This window comes from Manacus candei, unplaced genomic scaffold, assembly GCF_025592945.1.
Source record: "Manacus candei isolate 608988 ecotype Guabito, Panama unplaced genomic scaffold, ASM2559294v1 h1tg000011l, whole genome shotgun sequence".
NCBI classification, from domain to species: Eukaryota; Metazoa; Chordata; class Aves; order Passeriformes; family Pipridae; genus Manacus; species Manacus candei.
The window spans coordinates 28,684,331-28,708,885 of NW_026138059.1; the positions used below are offsets into that span (position 1 = coordinate 28,684,331).

A 24,555-nucleotide genomic window follows, 5' to 3' on the forward strand; every position below is an offset into this window, starting at 1 on the left:
GTGTAAAAATCTGTGGTAACATTAAGGCAGTCAAGGTATATAGATGAATGCTAAAATACATTTACTATTCAAAGAAGATGGCTTAAATCAAACAAGGAAAATTAAGGAAGAAACACCATTAGGGCTCTCACTTGTACATATGTGAGCCCAAGTCGCCACACATGCTTTGAGGTCTCTGTGCTTCAGAATATTGAACAAGTTCTAAAGGTGAAGCCTGTCCTCAATTCTTTTGCATTTAGGGTTTGTAGGTTCTCAGCAATACCAGCATTGCTGCACCGCACCTTTAATCACCAAGCCCTTGGAAACAGTAGCCGAGATTTATAAGGAAGCAGGTGTCCGAACTTAAGACTCCCAAATTCTTAGCTGGGTGCCTAGAGCAGCAGCAAAACCAACAAGCACCCTGCGCAGTTGCCCACAGATGCTCACCCCAGTAGTGAGGCACTTATCATTTGTTAAAACACAAAATGGATGTTTATTAGTTGTGTTCCAATGGCTACTTGAAGTGCCTTGGCCGAGTGCTTGCGTGCACTAATTTCAATATTGGGCATGCAGTCTACTCTGCATCTTACTTCTACAGCATTTCTAGAAAATTAATTTTAATAGTTAAAAAACCATCTTGAGCTGCATACATGAAAATAACTCCATTTCTACTGAATGACAGTCTAATATGAAATAAGAATAGTCACCTTTTTTTCTTACTCTGCCCAAATCCAGGCAATAAATTAGGCTTCTCAGCATGACTGTAAAGTGCTGTGAATTGTATAAACAATCATATATGGACACTGAAAAATAACCCTTATGCACATTGCATTATAGTTCCAAAAATATATTTACAGTCTATTACAAAGATTACAAATGGAAGTGTCTATGTAACGGGATTACGTTTGTTAAAAGCTTTTTACAGATTTTCTTCAACAAAGGCGGGGGGGACAAAAAATTAGTATAACCAAACTGAATTTTCTAATCAATCAAATAAATAAAACGACAAATATAACACTGTACAGTGATCTAAAAAGGGGGAGAAAAAAGGAGAGGGAAAATGATGCGTTTAAGTTTTTGATAACTATCTTTGGTCCTAAATGTGGGAAAACACATTATGTATCACTGAATATACATGTTTGTTTGTGATGCTCTGCAAGTAAAATAGAAAAATATAGTGCATTTTCAATGTAGTCAGAGCTCACTACACATAAATGTGTGTACAAAACAAGACAGTATAAATAAAATTTACAAGTTTTACAAAGGAACATTTACAAGGTTTTTCTTTTCTTTTTATTTTTTTTGTGTGGATGCCCACATTATCAAACCAGACCAATTTATGACTGATCCCTGGGATCTTTCTCTATCAAAATCAATAGAAGCAGCCCAATTCTCTTTGGAAGTACAGCATTTCATTGCTGGGGTAGTTCACAATTTTCAGATTTTTTTTTTTAAAGCATTTCTCTCTGTTTCATATACATTTTCGCAATACTCATAAATTCATAAATATTCATTATTGCTTATGGTAATTAAATATTTTAATCAAACAAAATTAATATATAAGTAAACGGTGTAAAAACATATTTCATTGAGCAACTACCCTTGCATCTCTGTTCCTGATGAATGACTTGTGTCATATGCATGTTCATTCAGAGCAGTAAAAGCTTGTTAAAAAATTGAAAATTTTGAACTGCCCCTTGTCTCATGCTCTAAAGTTCTCATATGCCCTTATTCTGACAGCTGGACTGCATACGGCTTAAACTCATAGAAAATATACACCAGCTATTTCTCTCGGATTTGCTAATGCAGAGTACTGAAAAAAAATGTGATGCACTCAGATTAAATGGTTTAGGTAACACTGGAGAACTGCACCTGTGTTCTGAGACACTCCTACAATCACTTGTCCATTCAATGAAGTGTCTCAGCAGGTTTACAGTTGTAGATCTACATCTTAGAATATATCTCAGTTTAACTCTAGCCCATTAAAATCATCTTGCAAACAATTTGCTAAAAGTGCCTAGAACTACTTAGGGGTCATTATTGCTTTTCTTTTTCTTTACTTTTTTTTTTTCTCTTTTATTTTCTTTTAAAAGATAGTATATGTGTAACCTTAAAAAATTCTTTAAAAAATATCAGAGCTCTTGGCAACTTGCATTTTCCTGACTCCCTGCCAATTAGCTAGCCATGTCAATACGGTGCTGATTTAACAAAAGTAAATGGCACAAAAGGATACCAAAGTTTGGATAGATATACATTGCTTGGTCATGCTTCTTGAATCTCTAGGAACTCAAATAATCCTTCAGAGGTACCCAGTGTAGTAATGTGTCATAGAATTAGCACTAAAAAGGTCCAAAGATATAAACATCATACTAAAAGAAAGTCTTTATGAAGAATAAACACAAATGATTAAAAAAAGATTCAGAAATCACAGATTTAAGGAAAATATTTTGTTGAATTCAACAATAATATCATGATTTTATCTGACAAATATATTCTTTTTTAAATTTTTATGTACATTTAAAAAGTCTATTAGATAAAAAGGAGGTTAGAGAGCTCAAGGTGTTTGTATGTTTATTCAGGTAGTACTTTGTTTATTGTCACTGCTGTTTTCCTTGCCACCACTGGTGGATCCTAATTCCCTTTTCATATATTCTGGTGGCACTTAGGAGTTCAAGTCTGTAGGTGCTTCTTGTAGCTCTTCTATTCACTGCAGGAAGGACCCAGGAAATCAAGTGTCTTCTAGCAGCACTTCATATATACTGAAGGCCAGTGCTGTTCTCTCAGTCTGTCACCTCCCTCATAAGGGAGAAATGTCTATCACACTTGGATGCCAGTGCCGTGTAAATGTAGCATTTGTGCTCTCATAGTCTGAATGCTGCTCATGATTTTCTTTTGATGACCAACCAACGTGATCCCTAAACTCATCACATCCCTGGGGAAGATAAATGCGTACATTGTTAATTTTTCAACTTAGACTGCTATTGTATGGTATTCAACTGTGAGTCAAAGCTATGTAGTGGTCTGGGCTACAGGTGTCTGACACTGTAGCTATGCTGGAACCTCAGCTCAGTACTGTGTAGTTCAGATAGGCACTGGTCAACCTCTCAGCCAGGAATGCAATTACATAGCAAGTGTCACGTAATTACACTGCCTGTCTCCACTTCTGAGAAGGAGGCCAGTATGTTTTGCATTATGTTAATCTTTCATCGTGGCTTTTAAGGACACCTGAAGACAAAGGCACTTCTGTTGTAAAATATTTTGGGTGGCTTTCAGGACAATGTATAAATACAAGATTTTGGAGATCATATTCTGTTTCCTAAAGAGATGCCTAGAGAAAGCCTTTGCATATTGACCCATACCCATCATGCAAATAAAAAAGGAGTAGCTGGTTAAACTCCACAGCTACTAGTGCTAGAAGCTTGTGGGCTCTGATGACAGTTCACAAACTATAGGTTGAGACCCCTAGTGACACCACGCAGATAAGAATAGGGTTGAAAACTTGAGAATTATTGGTTATAAACTTGTTTAGAAAACCACTGCTCTCTGTAAAAGGAATTACATATGTTTGGCAACCACAAAGTCAGTTGCCAAGAAAGTTGTTTGCAAGGTGCCAAGAAGACCTGTTTAAGATGGTAGTACTGATACAGGCCATGCTTGCCTTCAGAAAATTGTTTTGCTTCTACAGACTTGATGCAAATTCTTTTCTTGCAGGACACAGACAGCCCCCAGCCAATCAGAAGAAAATTCCACATCTTCCTAGTACACATCTGGAAAATGGTACCAATTAGGTAGTAGAGGCAAAGGGGTTATTTTCCTACACATATATATACTTTGAAATGGGCCACATTCTCCCTCAAATTCTAGTCCCTCGGTGTTACTTCAATTGTTTTGAAAAGCAGAGAAACATGTGATGCCACACAGAGGTAGCAGGGTATTTGCTCTTTCATGAGATGCTCTAGTATAACATCGTCAGCTGCTAAAACGGCTGGTTTGACCCCAGGTACCATGTCTGTACTCGGTAAAGTTTTGGAGTTGGACATTGTTTATTATTTCACCTAGAAATTCCCTAAATGCAAGTTAAACATGCCCAGTACTAACTTACTCAATAGTCATCCTGGCAACTGATTCAAGAGAGTTGTAGCCTGCTGCTGTGAAATTATCCTTATATCTTTCCATCTTAATAGCTTGTAACCATTCGCCTACGGAGCAGAAAGTGGTAAAATCGGGAGTGTTCTGGTCCAGAAGAGGGCTAATTGGTCTACGGAGAAGGAAAAAGGAAAGTAAGTTGCTTCCAAAGAGAGTAAAACATCAGGGAGTATTTAGCAAGGTGAGAGTCAAATAAGTTTGGGGTATTAAAAATGTCAAGAGTAGAAAGTAATAGGTCTTTATACACAGTTTAGATTACTCTTTGATTAGCTCTTGACTACTCTGTAGCTCATAATATGTACTTCCTAAGCTTATTCACATAAAAGATGAAAGGTCAGAATGAGCAAAATCAGTCTAATGGACTACTGTTATTAACAGAAAATCAACCTTATTACCTAGCATGACAGCTACAACTAAGTTGCTGAGTAAAATAAAGATGTTATTCTTTTATGCATCTTAAAAAATATAGCGGTAGCTATTCTCATTATTCAATTGGATGGGACAAAACAAAGACAAGGAAAGAGCAGAGACACAAAGTAAGTTGTTTAAGGTCACACAGCAAATCAGTCAGTAGAAGAATCAGGAGCAGAACACAGGTCAGTTGATTCCCTAATGCAGTGATCTAACTAGCAGATCAAAAGATTATAATGATTAAATAATTCACCTGAGATTTATGAAGAAGCCATTAAAAACTGCACCATGAAATACAATGAGATGTGATCACTGAAAGGAGTTAAAGCCAGAAAATGAAAGATAAAAATCTAGAGTGTAGCATGTCAAAGTACATTGGCCAAGCATGAGTATTGTTAATTACTTTTTCTACTGTAGCAGTTCCTAGGGCAAGGGATGCATCACATAAAACTACAATAGACAATGATCCTTGCCATCCAGACTTTACAATTTTAAGAAACAAGGAAAACAAAGACTGCTAGTGGTAAGTGTGGAAAGAGTGATGAGTAGACAGTAGTTTACAGAGAAATGTGTTAGTTCCACAATATTTACTTTATTTTGGTTGTTATTTTTGTTTTCTTTTTTTAAGAAAGTCCTTTTTGGCTTTGTTCAGCATGGTAAAAAAGAAGGGCAAATGAAGGAAGGGAAGAAAAGGGAACAGAAATAAGGAGGAACTGAGAGACAGATGAAATAAGTGTGAACTGGAACTAGCCACCAAGCAGAACATCCAGAACCTAGCCACATGCACCATCGTAAGAACACACACTAAAGCTTTTCTTACCTGCTACAGGTTCCCAGTGGGGTTTTCAAGCTGTTTGGATTTCTAATCATTTTGTCCAGAATACCAACTATCTGCTCAAACTTTGGCCTTTCGCCACGTTCCTTCTGCCAACAATCTAGCATCAGCTGGTGCAGTCCTGCTGGGCAATCCATGGGTGCTGGCAAACGATAGCCTTCTTCGATTGCTTTTATAACCTGGTAGCCAACATAGTTAATTATTTTTCATCAAGAGTCATTTAAAGAATACATACTGCTACCCAGTTCAAAAAAATATATAAAAAAAATAATAAAAAAATATCAATAAACTAAAATTTGCCATCAGTGTTGCAAAAATATGAGTCTGCTGTTTTGACACTAGCCTTCAGGTTTTCAAGTAATTTCCCCAACTTCATCTTTGGGCTTATTAAGCATACTGTTCTATATGTGCAGAACATAGCTAAATTAACTAGACAAGCGGATAGCAGGGAACAATTAAATTCACTGAGGGAGTAGCAGATAGAGTGATAAATGGAGTTATTTCAGAAAGCATTATTACTCGCCCCAAGGCTTTTATGAAAGAGTGTGAGGTAGAAGCAACTGACTTTTAAATGGATAGAGATCTGTGCATGCACATATAAAATACAAAAAGCCTGAAGGTATTATAAAAGCATCCAAGGATAATGTTTAGCAGATAGAAATTGGTAGGGACAAAAGTTATATTCTATGTCTAGCCATGTTATATTAATGATAAAGAAGCAGAAGTGTGCTGTGTGAGAGAGAAAGACCTGAGTGAATGGTATTTTAATATATCACAGAAAGTTAGATTTAATAAGAGATGCTGCTAGATGATGATATGATCGAATATATGTCTAAACCAAGAATTACATCTACCCGTTGACTTCCTTAGTCAAGTCCATTTGGATTTAAGTAAAAAATAAAAATGGATAAAGTAAAATCACAGCAAACTGCTGTAAACCCTGAGGGCAGAATAAGAAAGCACATCAGGAAGCAAGGCAGATAAGAAAAGTTAGTGAAAAAGGGCTAAAATACTGTTCATGGGGGATTTCAAGTATACTGACATTGACTGACACAGCAGCATTAGAATTGCTAAGGAAGGGTGCTTGTTCCTGAAGGGTAGTGCATAGGATTGTCTTCTCCCTTCATCTGTATAGAAAGCAAGATTAGAAGCTATTCTGGATATAGTTCTAGGAAGTAGATCTGGTATGATAAACAAAGTTACTGAATATCCAGGTTTTAGTAAAAGTAATAACCTCAGACAGAAAATACTCCATAGGTTGTGCAGTAGACTGCAAAGTAGATAGAATGCAGACAATACAAAATGACCTTCAAAAAGCTGACTGAAATTCAGTCAGGTTTTGTATCAAAACCTTTTGCATAAAAGAAGTTTTGTGAAAAGAGAAGGCATAACCCAGTGGTAGGGCACTGACTGCAGGTTTGTGTCACAGAATGTCCTTCTGACCTCAGGGAAGTTGCCTCATCTTCCTAGGACACAGATTTTTCTCTGAACATTTAGAATGACAGTACTGTCCTACAGCTCAAAAATGATTGAGAAATATTCAATTCCTGCAAAATATCCACACCTTGAAGAATGAATGCGGTGACCTTTTAGAACCGGTGAAGTTGTCTGTCAGAGAGGGTTTTCTGCAGAAGAACAGGGAAATGGAAAGAACACATTACAAGTAAAATTTAAGATTCTCTAGAGCTATATGAAGATGAAAAACAAAAGAATAGCTCCTTATGCTTCGAAGTAGCAGTGGAATAAAAGCAAAAAATAAGCTGCAGTGTGTACAGTATGACTGATGTGCTGTGAAAAGTAATGCAGGAATTTCTGATATTCTAAAAGGCAAAAGGCATTAAAAGCTTCAAACACGCTATGTATGATTTACCACCAATGAACTAGTTGCCTAAGAGGTCAGAAGACAGAAATCACCAATGAGGAATGGAAAAGGTAGGGAATGGCAACAGCAACACAAGCACCAAAATATGTAAGACCCTTGTAACTGGTAAACCATCTACATAAAACTATATCCAAAAATTTAAGGGAGAGTGAAGACATGGACGAAAGAATCACAAACAGGAGTTTTCCCCAATCACTACAATCTGCAGAGAAACCTGAAGTGGGAATTAAGATGATGTCATTTTTGAAAGGCCTTGGCAAAATTGCAGAATCAGCTTCTCTGATGGGTATTCTGAGCAAGAAGGATGAAACTGGGAAATATAAAATTATGAGTGATCTAGAGATGGATGGAATTTCTGCCAATATTCAAAACACTGAAAAAAATATTCTAAAATATTGATAAGTAAAGTAGGACAAGAGTCCACTCTGCTAAAAAGGAGCCAGAGGGGTCCAAAAATCAGTACTCAAAGATAATGAAATAGATGTAGGATTTTACTTTTTTTTTTTTTTTTTTTAATAAGCAAATCTACAAAGAGAACACAGTTGAAGTTCTTACTAATAGAATTGATTTATATTATTTACATTTCCCACAATTCGTTTTTGAAATTCTGCTTTTGCTGCAAAAAGAGTAAAAGGGAATACTGATAAGACTCAAGTATGCTTTTATCATAATCAGGTTATCTGAGGATGTAAAGCAGAAGAGAAGAGGACCAGATCTGTTCACTTTATATACTGGATGCCAACAAAGAAGACTAAATATGGGTAACTGGACAATGTAATGTTAGAACTCTGTTTATGGGTATATAATAATAATACAAATTATAATAATGGTAATAAATCCAGGAGTACAGCAAAGAAAAAATATCTAAGCCTAAATTCTTTTTCTTTTCTGAAGAACTAATCTGCACTGCAGTCAATAAGTGAATGAAAGCGAGAACACCATAAATCTAATAGGGAAATAGGGGTTTGAGGCCTACCAGCAAGGATTAAGCTGAGGTGAGAGCCCACTGCTCAGAGAAGTTGGGACAACTTTGTCTATTATTTGTGGTCAGCCTGCTGTGCCTCTGTGGGGAGCTTGTAGGATGAGTGTTCTTTTGATGCACCCTAGCTCTAGGTCATTGCTAAAAGAAGAACTTGTTCTTGAAGAGATCACAATGCAAATTTGTGTTCTTCATCAATCTAAAGTAATGACTTAAAGGAAGAAGGGCAGAATTAAAGCAGTGCTATCTAAAGGTCTAAAGTCAGGAAGATGTATTTTTTAGGAGATCTGGGCTGTTCTATGACTATGCCCACATCCACTTTTAGGCAAAATCATACACTCAATATATACAAACTGAGTCCATATGCAAAATTAGAAGAACACATTTATCATTTTTTATTCCAGTTAAATAATACCACTGTTAAATTTGAAGGAGAATAAATAATAAATTATAAGGTGATTCTAAACTTTTGCATCATAGATTTATCTATGAGATTGGTAGGATGTGTATTTGCTTTGGGAGGACATGCTTGAAGATCACAGCTTACAGGAATATTTGAAAGTATTTTACCAAGCAACTGATGCATCTTTTAACTGTGTGCTATTGAAGATTATCATGAAAGATGCTAAAAATGGATAAAACTGTAAGAAGTCGCAATTAGCTGTTTTTTGAAAAGGATTCAGTCATGTGCTTTACATGCAGTTTTCAACAGAAGGAATACTTTTCAAAATCCAATAACAAGTATGGAAATACAAGAATTTCTCCCCTGCTTAAAAGTTTTTCCTTATTGTTGCCTGAAAGATAGGTAAGGTTTGCCTTTGAGGCATCTTATATTCCTGTCAGACTTCTTTTATGTTTGAATCTAGTACAGAAGGAAGGTGTCAAAAGAAATGAAACTCTACGGGGTGTCTAGGGAATGTAAATATTTCTCTTTCTCTGCCCCAAGGACTTGTTTGCCCATATTTTGACAGTCCATGAAATCTTTGACACTGAGACCTGTCAAATATTAACAACTTTGCACTGTGTCAAACTGACTCATCATTTACACTTTTATCTTTTTTTTAACTTTGATGTCAATAATTCAATAAAAAATTAAAATTACAATTAAAAGAACACTCAAGCCCCCACCTGAAGAACTTTAATTGATACTCTTTCTGATGACTTTTGCACCTGTATGGCTTTTTCCTGTGTAATTTCTATATTAATAGATACTCCTGTCAGAAATCAAGATTAACATCCATCTGTTCTATTACTGCTGACCTGTTGCTCTGGATCATATTTTATGCAAACAAGGGTACTGTTAAATCAGCATAATTAACTTGAAAAAGCCAAAGTAGGTCATTAACTGCCACTCAGACTTTTAACAACTTTTTTCGACTGATTAATCATTGCTCTAAGGTCAGAAACCTCAGAATTATTTCTTATTGGAAAAAAATTTGATTCTTTCCATGCTTAAGCATAATAAAGTGAAGAGCACATATTACTATTTTTGATATTCCAGTTTTAATTGATACTCAGAACAAAAACCTACAATATCCATGTGGCAGAGGAAAGATTTTGATCTAGGTAAAAAGCGAAAGCTCTGTAACTTTTTCATTTTATGAGAACCATATAATTCTCACAAGATTTTATAAATCTTATTTCTAAACCAACATTTTATGCATTTATAGTGAAATACATATGTATGTGTTTGCAATATGTAATTTTGGTTTTACTAACACACACACACACACACACATACACACACAGCCACGAACAGATAAACCTACATCTTGATTTGACATGTCCCAGTAAGGCCGTTCTCCATAAGACATTACTTCCCACATAACTATTCCATAACTCCACACATCACTGGCTGATGTAAATTTGCGGTACTGAATGGCCTCTGGAGCCGTCCATCTCACTGGAATTTTTCCACCCTATGAAAAAAAAAAACCAACAACAACAAAAAAAAAGGAAGAAGAAGGTTCTCTTTTTTTCCCCCACAAAATTTTCGTATCATCTTCCCTAGAATGTGTTTATAATTATTTCCACAACATCAAAAGTAGCACTTATATAATCTACTACAGTTGACCAATTGCAGAATTTGCAAAGCCATCTAAGGAAGTTTAGCCTCTTAAAACACTTGGAACATACAAACTTAGATACTTGTCTAAGCTAATGTGGATGTATTTCTTTCGAAGAGCTTATCCCTTCATTGAAGCTAAAGGGGTGCTCAGATGTCTGATTTACACCAGTCATTTAACTCCTGACTGGTTGAAGGTAGGTGAAGTGAATCTCAACCTGTGCATATAAATCCCATTGACTCTGAAATATCAGTCTGACATTTTTAAATCAGGATTCCACTTAGAGCCCAATGGTAGGCGTGATAGCTGTGAACAATGGTGTGGTTTCTTGGATCCCTGTGCCTGCTGGAGCAGATTCCAGGGGCCCCTCCTTCCCTCAGCATGAGAAAATAGGTACAGTGAGGCCCCATGGGTGGGAAAGTGGAGCTGGCTCAACAAAAGAATAAAGAGCATAGTGTGCCTGATGTCTATGTATTTAAGAAAAGTGTCCCACCCAAAAGGAAGGGAAAATATGGGAGCTGAGCTTTGTCACAGTCTAGCCTCGAGCTAGTCAACCTTTTGGTGAGATAAATCTAGTCTGAAAAATAGTAACAGCCTACAAGGATTTTAATTGACTCATAGTAAATCAGATGATTAAAATTTTTGTGGGTAAAACTTCCTTATTTGATCAAACAGAAAATCATGGGGAAGGGAATAATGAAAATACCGTATAAAATTTTTAGAACTTTACCAAATACAAATGTATGTTCTGACAAAAATTATTTCCTAATTACAGTCATATTTCTGCAGAGACTCGTCCTTTTGACTGGTTAACGTTTCCCAAGCAATTAATATATTTCTCTTATCTATATTCTCTAGAAGATACGCTGCTTCTTAATAACCATATCTCAAAACTCTGAAAACTCATCAATTTTTCTTACAGTTGTAGTGTAGACAGCCTCTGGATCATCTTCTATAACTCTGGATAGGCCAAAGTCTGATACTTTACAAACAAGATTGCTGTTGACAAGAATATTGCGTGCTGCAAGATCCCTGTGTACATATCCCATATCGGCCAAGTATCTCATTCCAGCAGCAATTCCTCTCAACATTCCCACTAGCTGAATGACTGTAAATTGCCCATCATGTTTCTGGAGGGAAGAAAGGAGCAGCAATTCTTGTTAGTATAGCTAAGAAGAGAAATAAGAATTAGTTTTACAACTTCGGCTTTCTACTTCTTTACTCTTTCTGTGGCAATTCATCCTAGGGCAAAGAAACTCACTTCAAACACAAGTTTTACTTCCTTCAGACATAAATCCAGTTAAGAAATGTGTGAGTAGTTAATCTACTAATAGTAGTGAAACTTGCTCATCACTATACATTTCTGTCTAATTCATGGTAAATTGCTTCTAAGAGATTAACTGATGAAGATTACGTGAAGCTCTTATAGTTTGCTTCTATGCTCTTCATCTCTCAGTATCATTATTTGTATCAAGAAAATAAGAACTATCTCCTTTTTGGAACCTTAGCTACTGATAATTTTTATTGATAGTCTGGAGTTTATCAAACAATATTTCTGTTCTTTATAGAGTGTTTATACATCATCTCACACAGTCTTGCATATCTGGTAAGGAGTCAGAACTGGCAAGTTCAGAACACGCTTAAAAAATGATAAATTGTTGGGAACTTGCATTTCTTCTTCCTTTGTTTGTCTCTTAAATAGAACCACAGTTCATTTAGGGATTCTTTTATTTTGATTTCCGCTATGCTGACACAATAAAATTCTGCACCCAAAAGGCAGAAGATTGGGTTTCATGTATCAGTGGTTCTAATTTCAACTGGCGGCAATAATAAAACCCACTGTGTTTATGACACATTAAATCACATAAATTCCTAGAATGTCTCCATATGATCTTATCTGATCCTCTCATTTTTGATCTGGTTTTGCTGAAATAACACAGACAACTGCTAGTATTTGTCAAGCTCCATTTCACCCTGAAAAGCATTTTAATTATATTAATATTATGTGTGTATACATGTATATATCACATATATAAACCACATTTTTTAGAAGTGTCACTATGCAATATATGTCACTCTAGATATGTTTATATAAGTTGTCATTTTGGTACTCACCCTAAGAAATGCATCTAAGGCCCCATTCTCCATGTATTCTATTACAATCATGACTGGTTTCCCTGAAAGAAAAGAGAAACTGTAAAACAAATGGAGTGCCTTTTTTGATAAAACACAAGTTATTCCTTTGAAGGATTGAATCACTGAGACAATGAACATTTCTGAGCCCTCCAGCTCTGTTACTGAGCTCTAATTTCTTAAATATCTCAATGGAATGTGGTAATGATTCACAAAATCGAACCATACAAATCAAAAAGTCAGTGTGCCCTCCTACCTTCTTCTGTGTGAACAGGACTCTGGAATAATGACACTTCAGATAATTTGAAAGGACATAAGAAACCTTATCTCTCTGCATGGTCTTTGAGGCTAAATGAAACTAGAAAAATAATATGTTTCAAAGTACTTCATCTTTTAATCATGCGTACATCTAAATTTTTTTCCTCAGGTTGTAGCATAAAGTAAGTATTGTTTTAGTTAGTTACGCATCAGGAGAAAATCCATTAAGAGTGTGCAGTCTGTTTATAATTTGAATCTTTGACCATGAATAAGCTAGAGTAATTTCTGCCATGGTGTTGTTATTTGACTGACAGATCGAGCTGCTGCTTACCTCTGGTAACGACCCCTTCTAAGTGAACAACGTTGGGATGGTCAAACTGTCCCATGATGCTTGCTTCACACAGGAAATCTCTCCTTTGCTTTTCAGTGTAGCCGACTTTCAGAGTTTTTATGGCTACTGCAACATCTCTCTTGCCAGGAAGCTTTAGACGCCCACTGCACACTTCACCAAACTCTCCTAAAATGAAGTAGATCGATCAGTGCTGAATTGCTCTGACTATCAACATTTTCCTTAGGCCTTGATTCAACTAGCCACCTAAGTGTGTGTTTAAATCTTGCATGTGAATGCTTATATTTGAAATGGATTACCTTGAATTGCTGGCCCTTATGGAACAAACACCTTATGTTAAGCCAATCAACAGGACCCTTATGTGAATATTTTAAAAGAATTGTTAGCAATTTGTTGCATTTTTTTCAAAATCAGGAAATAAAAATGAAGTGGCTTTCATAAGAAAACACTATTATAGAAATAGTAATACCATTTCTAAGTGAAAATGTCATTCTGTTCTACATAGTTTCCTTGCTATCTTTAGATCCAGTGGCTTTTTTTCTTTCAAAAGTCAGTTCTTGCAGATCTGCTTTTAATTTAGCATCATTATGGTGTTAAATGAAGCACTACATTATTACCTTCAAGCAAGATAATTTACTTTACAGATTATGAAATGAAAGGTGTGACTTATAACAATTTTGTTACATTAAACAAACACAAGCAAATGCTGCAAGTTCGTAAAAGGTTCTAAACTAACAGACAATTGGAACTTGAAGAAGCATGTGATACAAAAGACGAAACAGCCTGCAAGAATACGAAAAAAAAAAAAGCAGCAACAACCAAATTTGGGAGAGACGTAACTGGACTCCATCAGACAGGAAATAGGATGGAAGCATGTGATGTATGGAGCCGAATGGCATTACCTCTACCTCAATATTAATGAGATTATGAAAGATTTAAGGATTGTCCCTAGCCTCACAGCTATGTAAGAAGAGAGAAAAAGTGAGTTATCCAATACTGCAGCCAGGAAGAAAAATCTCTTTGTAAATATAGAAGAAAAGGGTAGTAACGTATACTGAACAAACGGGAACATCTCTCTTTTAAAAAGAAAGACTCATTGCAAAAATATTTAACAATCTGGTACTTTGTAAATTCATCTGGAGTATGGGAGATATAGTTCCAAGGCCCTCCTCCAAATCAAATCAAGTCAGAAACTTATCTCTTGCATACCTGTGTAGTGCCTTAACATTAAGCTGTTATGTACACACAAGTATGCAGACACACCTACATCTAAGACATGTTTTAGGAGCGCTGAAAAAAAATGATTGAACGAGGTAAGACACAGAGATTTTGATTAGCGAATCCTCTTGGGACATAGACTGATGTCTTGAGAAACTTTGTGGGATCAGAACTTAAGTGCACGTACATGCTGTCAAGATGTCTGGCTGGCAGTGGAGAGAGGTATGCTTGGAAATGGGTCTGAATGCCTGAAGTGTCCTAATGGATGGGTTCTGAGAAATCTTGTTTAGAACACTGTCAGCATTCAAACATTACAGTTCTCCTGACAGCCCCAAGAGAAGAGGTTGGGGAAAGAAAAAAGCAGTAACTGGATATCAGTTTCAGAGTTCTCCAGCCAGAAGGGTAGAACTTAGACCACGACTTAATATTTCCAACTGACTTGTTTGGACAAATCTCCACTCAGTACGGCTCGTTTTATGAATCTTATAGGAGGTGACTGCATACAGAATCAAATTCCTCTCCCTCCTGCACCACGCTTGCTGAATCAAGGTTAGCTGAAATCAACTCCATATACCTCTGTTAATACTGTGCTGTACCTAAGCTAATTGGCCAGACAAGTGTTCCTGTCTGCACATTATCCTCAACTGCCCTTGGGCACTGAAGTCAAGGTCTAAATAGCCATGTCATAGCTATGAATACCAGCAGGCATAGCTGTTTCATGTACAACAACTAGATGCTCACGTCCTTAGCTTGGTGCCTTAACCTCCCTCCTGCACGCCATTAGCAACAAGGATGACTATTAGTGAATTCATCACTCGTAGCCCTTAGCCTCAAGAACTTACTAAAGGATAACAATTTTCTCTAGCAGTACTTTGCAATTTTTTTTTGTTCCACACCGAAAACAAGGCATGAGTATAAGTGCGTGTCTGTGATATTTCAGAGCCAGGTAATTAGGACACTTGGCACAGAAGACACTAGGGTTTAACTCCTTTCCAGTTCTCTGTGATTTGATTTTGATTGATTTCCAAAAGCAGATCATGCACACTCCGGCAAACCAGAAAGTTGAACTTTTGTACGTTATGCATTTCAGGCCAGGATGCTAGCCAATGAACTACTTTTATTCCCAAGAAAATAGTATATTCAGATGAAATGATGCCCAAAAATGAACCGGAAAATATGACAAGAAGAGTGGGAATACTGCACAGCCGCACAGCCACTAGCTCAGCATGTCAACAAGGTAGAGGCTAAAACAAAGGATGTGTGGTATGAACAACTTAACATAGTGGACACCATATTCTGTATCTGACAGGTGGCCACAGCGGGATGGTAATGAAAATGTTGGCAAGGAAAGCACATATTCCTCATGCAAATTGAGCACAAGCATACTTGCACCCTGTTTGTCTGAGGGACATGGCACTACTCAATAGCTCATGTGGCCAGCATTGCTGATGAACATTGAGATTGCTAAGTGGCTTTTCTGTTGCTGTCACTAGCAGAAATTCCATATTCTTCTTTGATGTATGAGTTTCAGCTGCTGCTTTGGCTCTTTAACATTCTGTTGTTCCTGGACTGAATTTCATTTCACTCCTATTTGCTATTTACATCAACAGGTTAAAGCCATAGCTAAATGACACACAAAATATGCTTTCACCACTGCACTTCTAGTTAACTTTCTTCAGAATGACTACTGACACACGTTAGTTAATTTTGCTATCAGTTATACTCATTAAAATCAAGATTAAATTCATCTGCAGTCAACAAAATTAACATTCTGGAATTTGTCATAACAGTGAAAATACATTTTAAACTGTATACTCTGCAGTGTTTTCAGCATTTTGCTCAGAAGGCACTGGCAAAATCCAGCCGAATATATCTTTGCGCTCTGAACTGTTGCTGTGCTGGTAGCTTTCTAACTCAGAGCAAAAAATAAAGCTCTGCAATTTGTCTATGCTAATCTTGTATATTGTGTATTTTTTAGAGGAGATGCTGCCATTCTAGCATCACAAAAATTCCTAGTTAGCAAGGGCTAAATTCTTATGCTCTTACTCATCTGAAGGAATAATTTGCTCAGCAGTGTGGTTAATTTCAATGCTACTACTCCTTGATTGAGACATGATTCAACATGAGTGGGGTTACTTTGAAAAGGCGTGAATTTTAAGTCTAAAGATTTTCTTACAGGTAAACCAGCTTATTTTAGAGATATTTCTTGTTCTGTTTTTAAATAATATCACAGTATGTAATTTAGAGCGCCAAACTACAGGGTGATTTAGAAAGTATTCTACTAATACTTGTATAAAACAACAGGAAAGCAAATGAACTTTTCCTCCAGGAATCCAAAGTATTTGATATTTTTCTTACCCATGGAAACTTAATTTCACTACATGGAGTAGTGCAATAAAAATGTCACATATCTTATTAATGCAAACAAATGAAACTGCCTTTTTAGAGCATGAACATCATGGCTTAAGTAGGTGGTAGACAGCTCAAGAGGAAGAAAAGCAATGTAGTGGTGAAGCAATTACAATCAGTCATAAGAAGTTAAACAATAACTTTTTGTATTCATAAAATATCAAAAAGAAAAATGGTAGAAGAAAAAAACAGCCTTAGGGAAGATTTTGTTATACAGAAACAAGACCTTCCTAGCCTCTGTTTAAGATTTTGTGCTGCAGCCAGTTTTCCTTACTCACATGAATGAAGCTTCAGAGGTCAAAAACCCCTCTTGCAAAAGGTAAGTGAGCAGAATTTGCACAAATGCCTAACGTCTTTACTCTGACAGTAAATAATAGGCAGCAAAACTCCTCACTCCCCCTAGTTCCATTTTTAACAGCAGATACAGGATTAAAAACCCACAAGCTTTCAATGTCAAGCAAGACTTTTAATTTACTCATTTATTTGTTTCTTTTGTTAGGCTTTTCCCCTGTTTGTTTTTACATTTTAGAAGTGAGTGCAGCTTCATTGCTCTTAACCACTCTAGCAAATGCAAAAAGTTCTTCTATACTTGAGGTATAATTATTTGCCTGTCATTATGATGTATGAGTTTCGATCCCAGCTAAATGGAACAGTTGAATCAGGAAGCCACGGCAGCCTTACCTGCTCCAATCACACGCTCAATTTTAATACAAGAGGCATCTAGCTCCTTGGCGAATTGATGGACAGCTCTATTTGGGTCCTCGTAGGTTTCAGGGTCAATGTAGGTTTTGGTGCCTGGAAATTTAACTGTAATGATGTAAGAAAGCATGACTGTGATGAAGCAAAAGCACTTATTGTGCAGTCAGCCCAGGAATTTCATTATGCAGAGTGCTCCTTGGAAGAGTGAACCTGATTCCACGCTGCCTGAGTCAGAGCCGCTCTGAGAAGCAACCTTAGTTTTAGGCATCATCTGCAAGCATGCTGACACAAGTACACAATCCCATCTCTAAAAATGACTAACATCTCCACCTTGAACTAAGTAATAAACATTAAATAGTGCTTAATGGAATAAAATGTAAGGGTTGAGTGGGAGTAAAAACAAAGCAAGGAAGGGGTATAAGACCAGTAGAGGAGGCAAAAGTTTCTTTTCTGTGTAAGGACAGCTTATCCTTTTGTCCCAGGATGCATAAACAGCATTTCTTCATGTTATTTCTGTCTTCTAGTGAGATTTGAAACATTTCTTCACCTTCTTCAATTTGCTTAAACTACTGAATATAATATTTTTTGCAGACTGTGGCAATAGTCAAAGTATTCACAGCATTTAAAAATTATATCCTTAGGCATATTTATTGCAGTATAATATGAACATGTTGTAGTCAACTCGTTGCAGTCAACTTGTAAAGGCATAGGAAGGAAAGTGGGCTCTGTGGCACCAATATTTCCCTTCTCAAGCACCAAAGTGAAAAATAGGCAGCAACTTGTATTTTGTTCATTCATTTTTAGTATAACATTTAGTGCAATTCAGGCAGCATAGTGCTCTGGCCAGCGTGCAGTTTTTGCCCTTAGTTTGCTAATGATTCAGGTAAATTATTTTCTGCTCTTTTGGTCAAAGTAGAAACTCCTGGTGATAGTAGAGCAACCCTGAAAATCTACTAATCAAGAAATTTTTACGAAAGAAATTTGCTCACAAAGATTATACTCTTGACTTTAATTAAATCAGTGAATTAGAATTCAATATCAAAATGCAAAAATGTTTCTCTGCTAATTGATATGCTGATATACAAGAACAGGAACAAAAGTCAGAACAAAACATAAATAATTTACAGTTCCTTTGTATTCTTTTAATTTAACATAAAATATTTTAAATTTGAAAATATATTGAAAAATAGCTTAGCAATCGTGTGTATTTGTTTTTCAGATGGTATTAATGACACAAACACAAACCCTCATAAAAGGAAAAACCTAGAGAAATTTATTGAGTAATCTAATGAATTTACAACCAGAGAAATTGTTTGAAATGTTGCCCAGATGTTACTATTTGTCATATTATATGGTTAAATAGATGTTTTTTCAGTTGTATTGACAATACTGCAATTTTTAAAAATTATAAATATTTATTTCTTAAAACTAAAAGACATTGGAGAAAATGAGAACAAAGCCATAGGTCGACCAGCTCTAATAATGCTTTTAGGCAACAGGACGGAGAAGGAACCATCCTCCTGTGTTTGTGATAAGGGGCCTGGATTGGAAGTAACCTTGCAAATCTCAAGTGGGCCTCTAATGTTTTTTTATTCAAGCTGTCATACAACATTTTGACAGGCCAAGGCTATCCTGGCATAGCAATGTGAAATAATGCTGGCCTGCATTTGCAGACAATGCTAGATCAAAATGGGAGGAGGAACCCAAATATAAATCTGAATTGCCTGACTAAACTCCTCCACTGTAGTTGTATCTTCAAGTGTAGCACTTGGGGTCACAGAGAGATGAAGGGAACTGAAATGAAATCTATGATGCAGTGCTTTAAAATCTGCTTTAAAAAAAATGTTTCTCTTGTAAGTTTTTGTTATAAGCAAGTGATTGTTCTAAGTTATATTTTTGAAAATCTGGTGCCCCAGTACAGAAGAATGTTGTCTACATGTTATGGAGCAAAACGCCACCAAACTGGTGTTCACAGCTCTGTGACCAGGCTGGTGGCCACAGCAGTGGGTTCCATCTTATTCTCTACATGGCTATCAAATGAAATTAAATACTACATCTACAACCAACAGATGATGAAAAACTACTTTGGCAAAAAGTTACTTGTATTTTGTGCCGTGATTTAAAAAAAGATCGTGTATGCTTAATCTTCTGATTTGCTGGATAACCAGATTTCTTGAAAGGATAATGAGGGAAATGAACATCTATAAAGTCTATATATATATTTCTGGATCAACTATCAATTATTGTGTAGCAGGTTTCATATTAATTAATTTACATTTTCACTGAAACAAAACCAAATGTCACCAATAATGGAGATAAGGAAAGAAATTATTTAGCTAGTATGTTCCTTTTGTTTATATAATGAAATACAAGAATACATAGCTGGTCTTTTCCTTCAAGGACATAATGGGGATTTTTAAAAGTGAAAGCAGTAGAAATGAGAAAGGGCTAAAATAAGAAATTTTTTAAACAATATTTGGATAAAAATGAAAGTATTCTTGCATAATCCTTCCTTTACATTTCCCTGACATTTTCAATTGTCATTAACCCAAGAAAGATGTGTTTTATTGAATTTTCCCACCATTCTAGTATAAGTTCAGATGGTAGATGCAATTTTAATAAAAGAGGCTTTAGGTGCTACTGTTGGCTAGGCAAGTGATTCTAGAACCCAAACAGTAACAAAGTGGATGCTCTTTCTTTTCATATTAAATATTCAATTTTTAAGGACATTATGTTTTGTAAATATTGATGGTACAGTATTCACAGCAGCAAAAAAAAGCTTTTGAGCAGAACAGCTTCATTTTTAGGGTGATGCAGTTACTCACTTTCTTAATCTGAAGTTTGCCTGAGGTAAAGATATCTTAGGCAAAGGTCTCATGAATACTGCACCTCAGAGGGATCATTAGGACAATGTGAAACATATATTCAAAGCAACAAGAAGAAAACAAAAATGCAGAATGAAAACAACAGTATATCATAGACATGTATAGAAATAAAACCATCTGTGTGAGCAATGTTGTCTTTAATCTGCATTCCTTTTCTGTAGGTCACATTTTTACAGTGTTTAACTTCCTGCTTGTTATTTACACAGCATTTTTGAATTTCCCATGGCATTGTCTTTCATGGAGTCTTGTTTTAGTATTGTCTACACTATAGTATTGTCTACACTACCGCAGTTGGGAATTTTTTAAAGGGGGGAAAAAAAGCAAAACACTTACAATGAAAGTAAAGTTCTTCATCCCCTTCTTGATCTGCTTTGCTGTAGCCACAATGCCTGAAAAGAAAGTAAACCACTAGTTTTACTGGTAAATAATTATTTACTTCTCATGTCTAAAGTCCTGACAAAATCAGTTCTGCAGGCTGGGATTTTCAGGCACTGAGCACCTAACTGCTGTAGGCCCTTTGAAACTTTCACCTATAATTCTATTGACAGCAAAGTTTTAAATAAATCACGAACAGGTGCAATCAAAAGGCTTTTGTATCAAATACCAGTCAGGACAGGTCCTAAAGAAAAAAATTCTAGTTCTGGTGAAAAGCTTCAACAGATAAAACAGAGGATTAAAGAACTTAAAAGTACAAGACTGTTTTACATGAGGGTATTCTTAAACTTACTGCTGTGTCTCTTTTTCTTGAATGTAAAGTCATTTAAAGGTTGATCAGATAAAGTGTCAGATTTCTCCACGTGAGAAAACCGAACAGGAAGAGGGATTTTGAGGAGTACAGTTAAAGAACCTGCTAGGGGTTCCTTTTACAGCACATTTACATAGTACAAAAAGAACATCTTGATTTAAGTGTCTTGCCAAGGTAATAGGACAAACCATATAATTGGTAAGGGAATTTAAATGAAAACTGTCCTTACTAAAAATTATTTCTGTTTTAGTGTTGCAAGTTACTATCCCAGAACAGACTATGTCTGAAGAGTTCACAAGAGTGGGGTCAGATGTGCTAATGCCCATGAAAGATGCAATACCTTCGTCCGATGATGAAACCAAACACCATGAAGACCAGAATGATGGTTCCTGCCACAGCAACCACAGCTATGATAATAACAGGATTCTGTTCACTGGAAACAGCTGTGGCTGCAAACAGAGCACAGAGAAGAGATTAGTTAAAAATTAATCACTAAAAAGGGACTGCAAAACTTTAAGTCAATCATCATGAATTGTAGATTGTCTACTGTTGTAGCCTGCTTTTATCTGAAACTATTATATTGATAATACTAGTCTAAAGAAGGGTCTTCACTGGAAATTTAACCCAATGCTGTATGAGTAAATGATTGTCTACACTGAATAAAAAGGAGCCAAGCTGGAATTTCCTTGGCCAAAGCAGTACAGCCATTAGCTGAAAGCCAGCACCGCTAGCACCAGTCACTTCCATTCCCTCCTACTGTTGTGCTGCCTTCTGTTTTGCTCAGTTGTTGACTCCCTCCTAAGAGGTAAGACCTGGATATTCCTCCAAGGAGGTACAGTAGAGGAGTAATCCCTGAAGAACTCTGCTTCAAGCTTTCCCTCTAAAGCTCCTTGATATGACTTTCATGGTTTCCAAGAAAATAGTGTCTTAACTCTAAGAAAAATGAGCTGAAATGCTCTTAACACAGACTACCTAGTTAGCATATTTCAATCTCTTACTGCTAATAATCATTGCAAATAGTTATTATTACTTATCATTTGTTTCTGTTAGCAACAAAAAGGTGCTTCCACATATACAAAATGGACTTCTCCGTGCTTCAGAGAATTTATATGCTAAAATAGCCACACGTTATGGCTCTTTTTATTAATATATGCCAATTCTATTAATATATGTGAATTTATGCATGCCACATTAATGTAAACTGACTATGTAAATACTTAGTCCGAGAAACCTTGAGGTTTGTTAAATACACTGTTTGCCTGACATCTACTAAGGGTGGCCATGTACTCAGCTGTATTAAATGAGCACAGTGCTACTGAACTCTGTGGAGCTCTGTTGATTTGTAAGTGAGAATCTAGACCAGGAGATGGACAGAGGAGGAGACATAAGGCACCAGTCATAAAGTCATAGAATTATTAAGGTTGGAGAAGACCTCCAAGATCAAATTTGCCTCAGCCCACGGATTCAGATCCCTCTGCAGAGCTTTCCTACCCTCCAGCAGATCAATGCTCCCATCCAACTTATTTTCATCTGAGAACTTACTGAGGGTGCACTTGATCCCCTTGTCCAAATCACTGATTAAGATATTAAACAGAACCGGTCCTAACACTAAGCTTTGTGGAATCCCACTAGTGACCTTCTGCCAGCTGGATGTGGCACCATTCACCACCACTCTCTGGCCATCCAGTTAGTTTTTAACCCAGTGAAGAATGCACCCGTCCAAGCCATGGGCTGTCAGTTTCTCCTGGAGAATGCTGCGGGAGACAGTGTCAAAGGCTTTACTGAAGGCCAGGTAGACTATATCCACAGCCTTTCCCTCCTACACTAAGCAGGTCACCTGGTCATAAAAAGAGATTGCGCAGGTCAAGTAGAACCTGCCTTTTGTAAGCCCATGCTGTCTGTGCCTGATTGCTTTGTCATCCTGGACATGCTGTGTGATGGCTCTCAAGATGATCTGATCCATTACCTTCCCTGGTGCTGATGTCAGGCTGATAGGCCTGTAGTTGCCCAGATCCTCCTTTGAACACTTCTTGTAGATAGACGTCACACTGGCCAACATCCAGTTGTCTGGGACTTCCCTGGTGAGCCAGGACTGCTGGTAAAGGATGGAGAGTGGATTGGCAAGCTCTTCCGCCAGCTCCCTTAGCATCCTTGTCTGTATCCAATCCAGCCCTGTAGGCTTGTGAATGTCTAAGTGACACAGCATGTCACTAATATATCCTCCTGGGTTGCAGGGTGTCTATTCTGCTTCTTGTCTCTGTCTACCAGCTAAGGGGGTTAGTTGCCCTGAAGAAAACCAGTCTTACTACTGAAGACTGAGTGAAAAAAGGCATTAAGTACCTCAGCCTTTTCCTCATCCTTGGTTACAGTGTTTTCCTCCACATCCAAAAAAGGATGCAGATTTTCCTTGGCCCTCCTTTTGCTGTTAATGTATTTATAAAAACACTTTTAATTATCTTTCACAGTAGGGGCCGGATTCAGTTCTAGCTGAGTCTTTGTCTTTCTAGTTTTCTTTCCATGAGACCTGATGACATCCTTGTACTCTTCCTGAGTTGCCTGCCCCTTCTTCCAAAGGTTATAAACTCTTCTTTTTCCTGAGTTCCAGTGAAAGCTCCCTATTCAGCCAGGCTGGTTTTCTTCCCTGCTGGATCATCTTTCAGCACACAGGGACAGCTTGCTCCTTTGCCTTTAAGTTTTCCTTTCCAAATATGGCCAGCCTTCCTGGACCTCTTTGTATTTAGGGGTTGTTTCCCAAAAGACTCTCTGAACCAGTGTTCTGAACAGGCTAAAGTCTGCCCTCTGGATATCCAAGGTAGAGGTTTTGTTGACCCCTTTCCTTACTTCATCAAGAATTGAAAACTCAATTTTTTTATGGTTTATATGCCCAAGATGGCTGCCGACCACATCTTCCACCAGCCCTTCTCTGTTCATAAAGAGCAGGTCTAGCAGGGCATCGCCCTTGGTAGGCTTCCTTACCATCTGTGTCAGGAAGTTATCTTCCACACACTCCAGGAACTTCCTAGACAACCTCCTCTCTGCTGTGTTCAGTTTCCAGCAGATATCTGGCAAGTTAAAGTCTTGCACAAGAACAAGGCCTAGAGATTGTGAAACATTATCCAGCAACTTATAGAATAGTTAATCTGCCTCTTCAACCCAGTTGAGTGGTCTATAACAAACTCCCACCACGGTGTCTGCCTTGTTAGCCTTCTCCCTGATCCTTACCCATAGGCACCCAACCTAATCATCACTATCATTGAGTTGAAACACTCCCTAGTGTACAGAGCTACCTCACCACCTCCCCTTCCTCTCCTGTCCCTTCCATTGCAACACTCCAGTCATGCAAGTCATCCCAAGTTTCTGTGACGGTGACTATGTCATAGCTTTCCTGATGCATGATGGCTTCCAGCTCCTCCTGTTTGTTATCCATGCTGCGTGCATTGGTGCAGATGCACTGCAACTGGGCTATTGATTTCACCCCCAACACTGGCATGCTGCCCTTAGGCTCATCTCTAGAAAGGTTGGTCTTATCCCTTTCCCCCTTCAAACCTAGTTTAAAGCCCT

At 37.1% G+C, this 24,555-nt stretch overlaps 1 protein-coding gene across 7 annotated transcripts in view; it reads right to left on the reverse strand.

The window, feature by feature from the left end:
* The window catches only part of EPHA7 (EPH receptor A7), a 171,361-nt gene that overhangs the window by 12,820 nt on the left and 133,986 nt on the right, over positions 1-24,555 (reverse strand). For 2 of the 7 annotated variants that reach the window (XM_051778164.1, XM_051778170.1), the window contains exons 8-16: positions 21,335-21,443; positions 20,583-20,638; positions 17,347-17,472; positions 13,021-13,206; positions 12,414-12,475; positions 11,219-11,428; positions 10,002-10,151; positions 5,357-5,550; positions 4,082-4,237 (exon numbers count right to left, since the gene is read on the reverse strand). In XM_051778164.1, the coding sequence (XP_051634124.1) occupies positions 4,082-4,237; positions 5,357-5,550; positions 10,002-10,151; positions 11,219-11,428; positions 12,414-12,475; positions 13,021-13,206; positions 17,347-17,472; positions 20,583-20,638; positions 21,335-21,443 (1,249 nt within the window). Of the gene's footprint in view, positions 1-810; positions 2,912-4,081; positions 4,238-5,356; positions 5,551-10,001; positions 10,152-11,218; positions 11,429-12,413; positions 12,476-13,020; positions 13,207-17,346; positions 17,473-20,582; positions 20,639-21,334; positions 21,444-24,555 lie in introns of those variants that run through there. The other 5 variants (XM_051778167.1, XM_051778166.1, XM_051778165.1 and 2 more) reach the window with 5 other exon arrangements.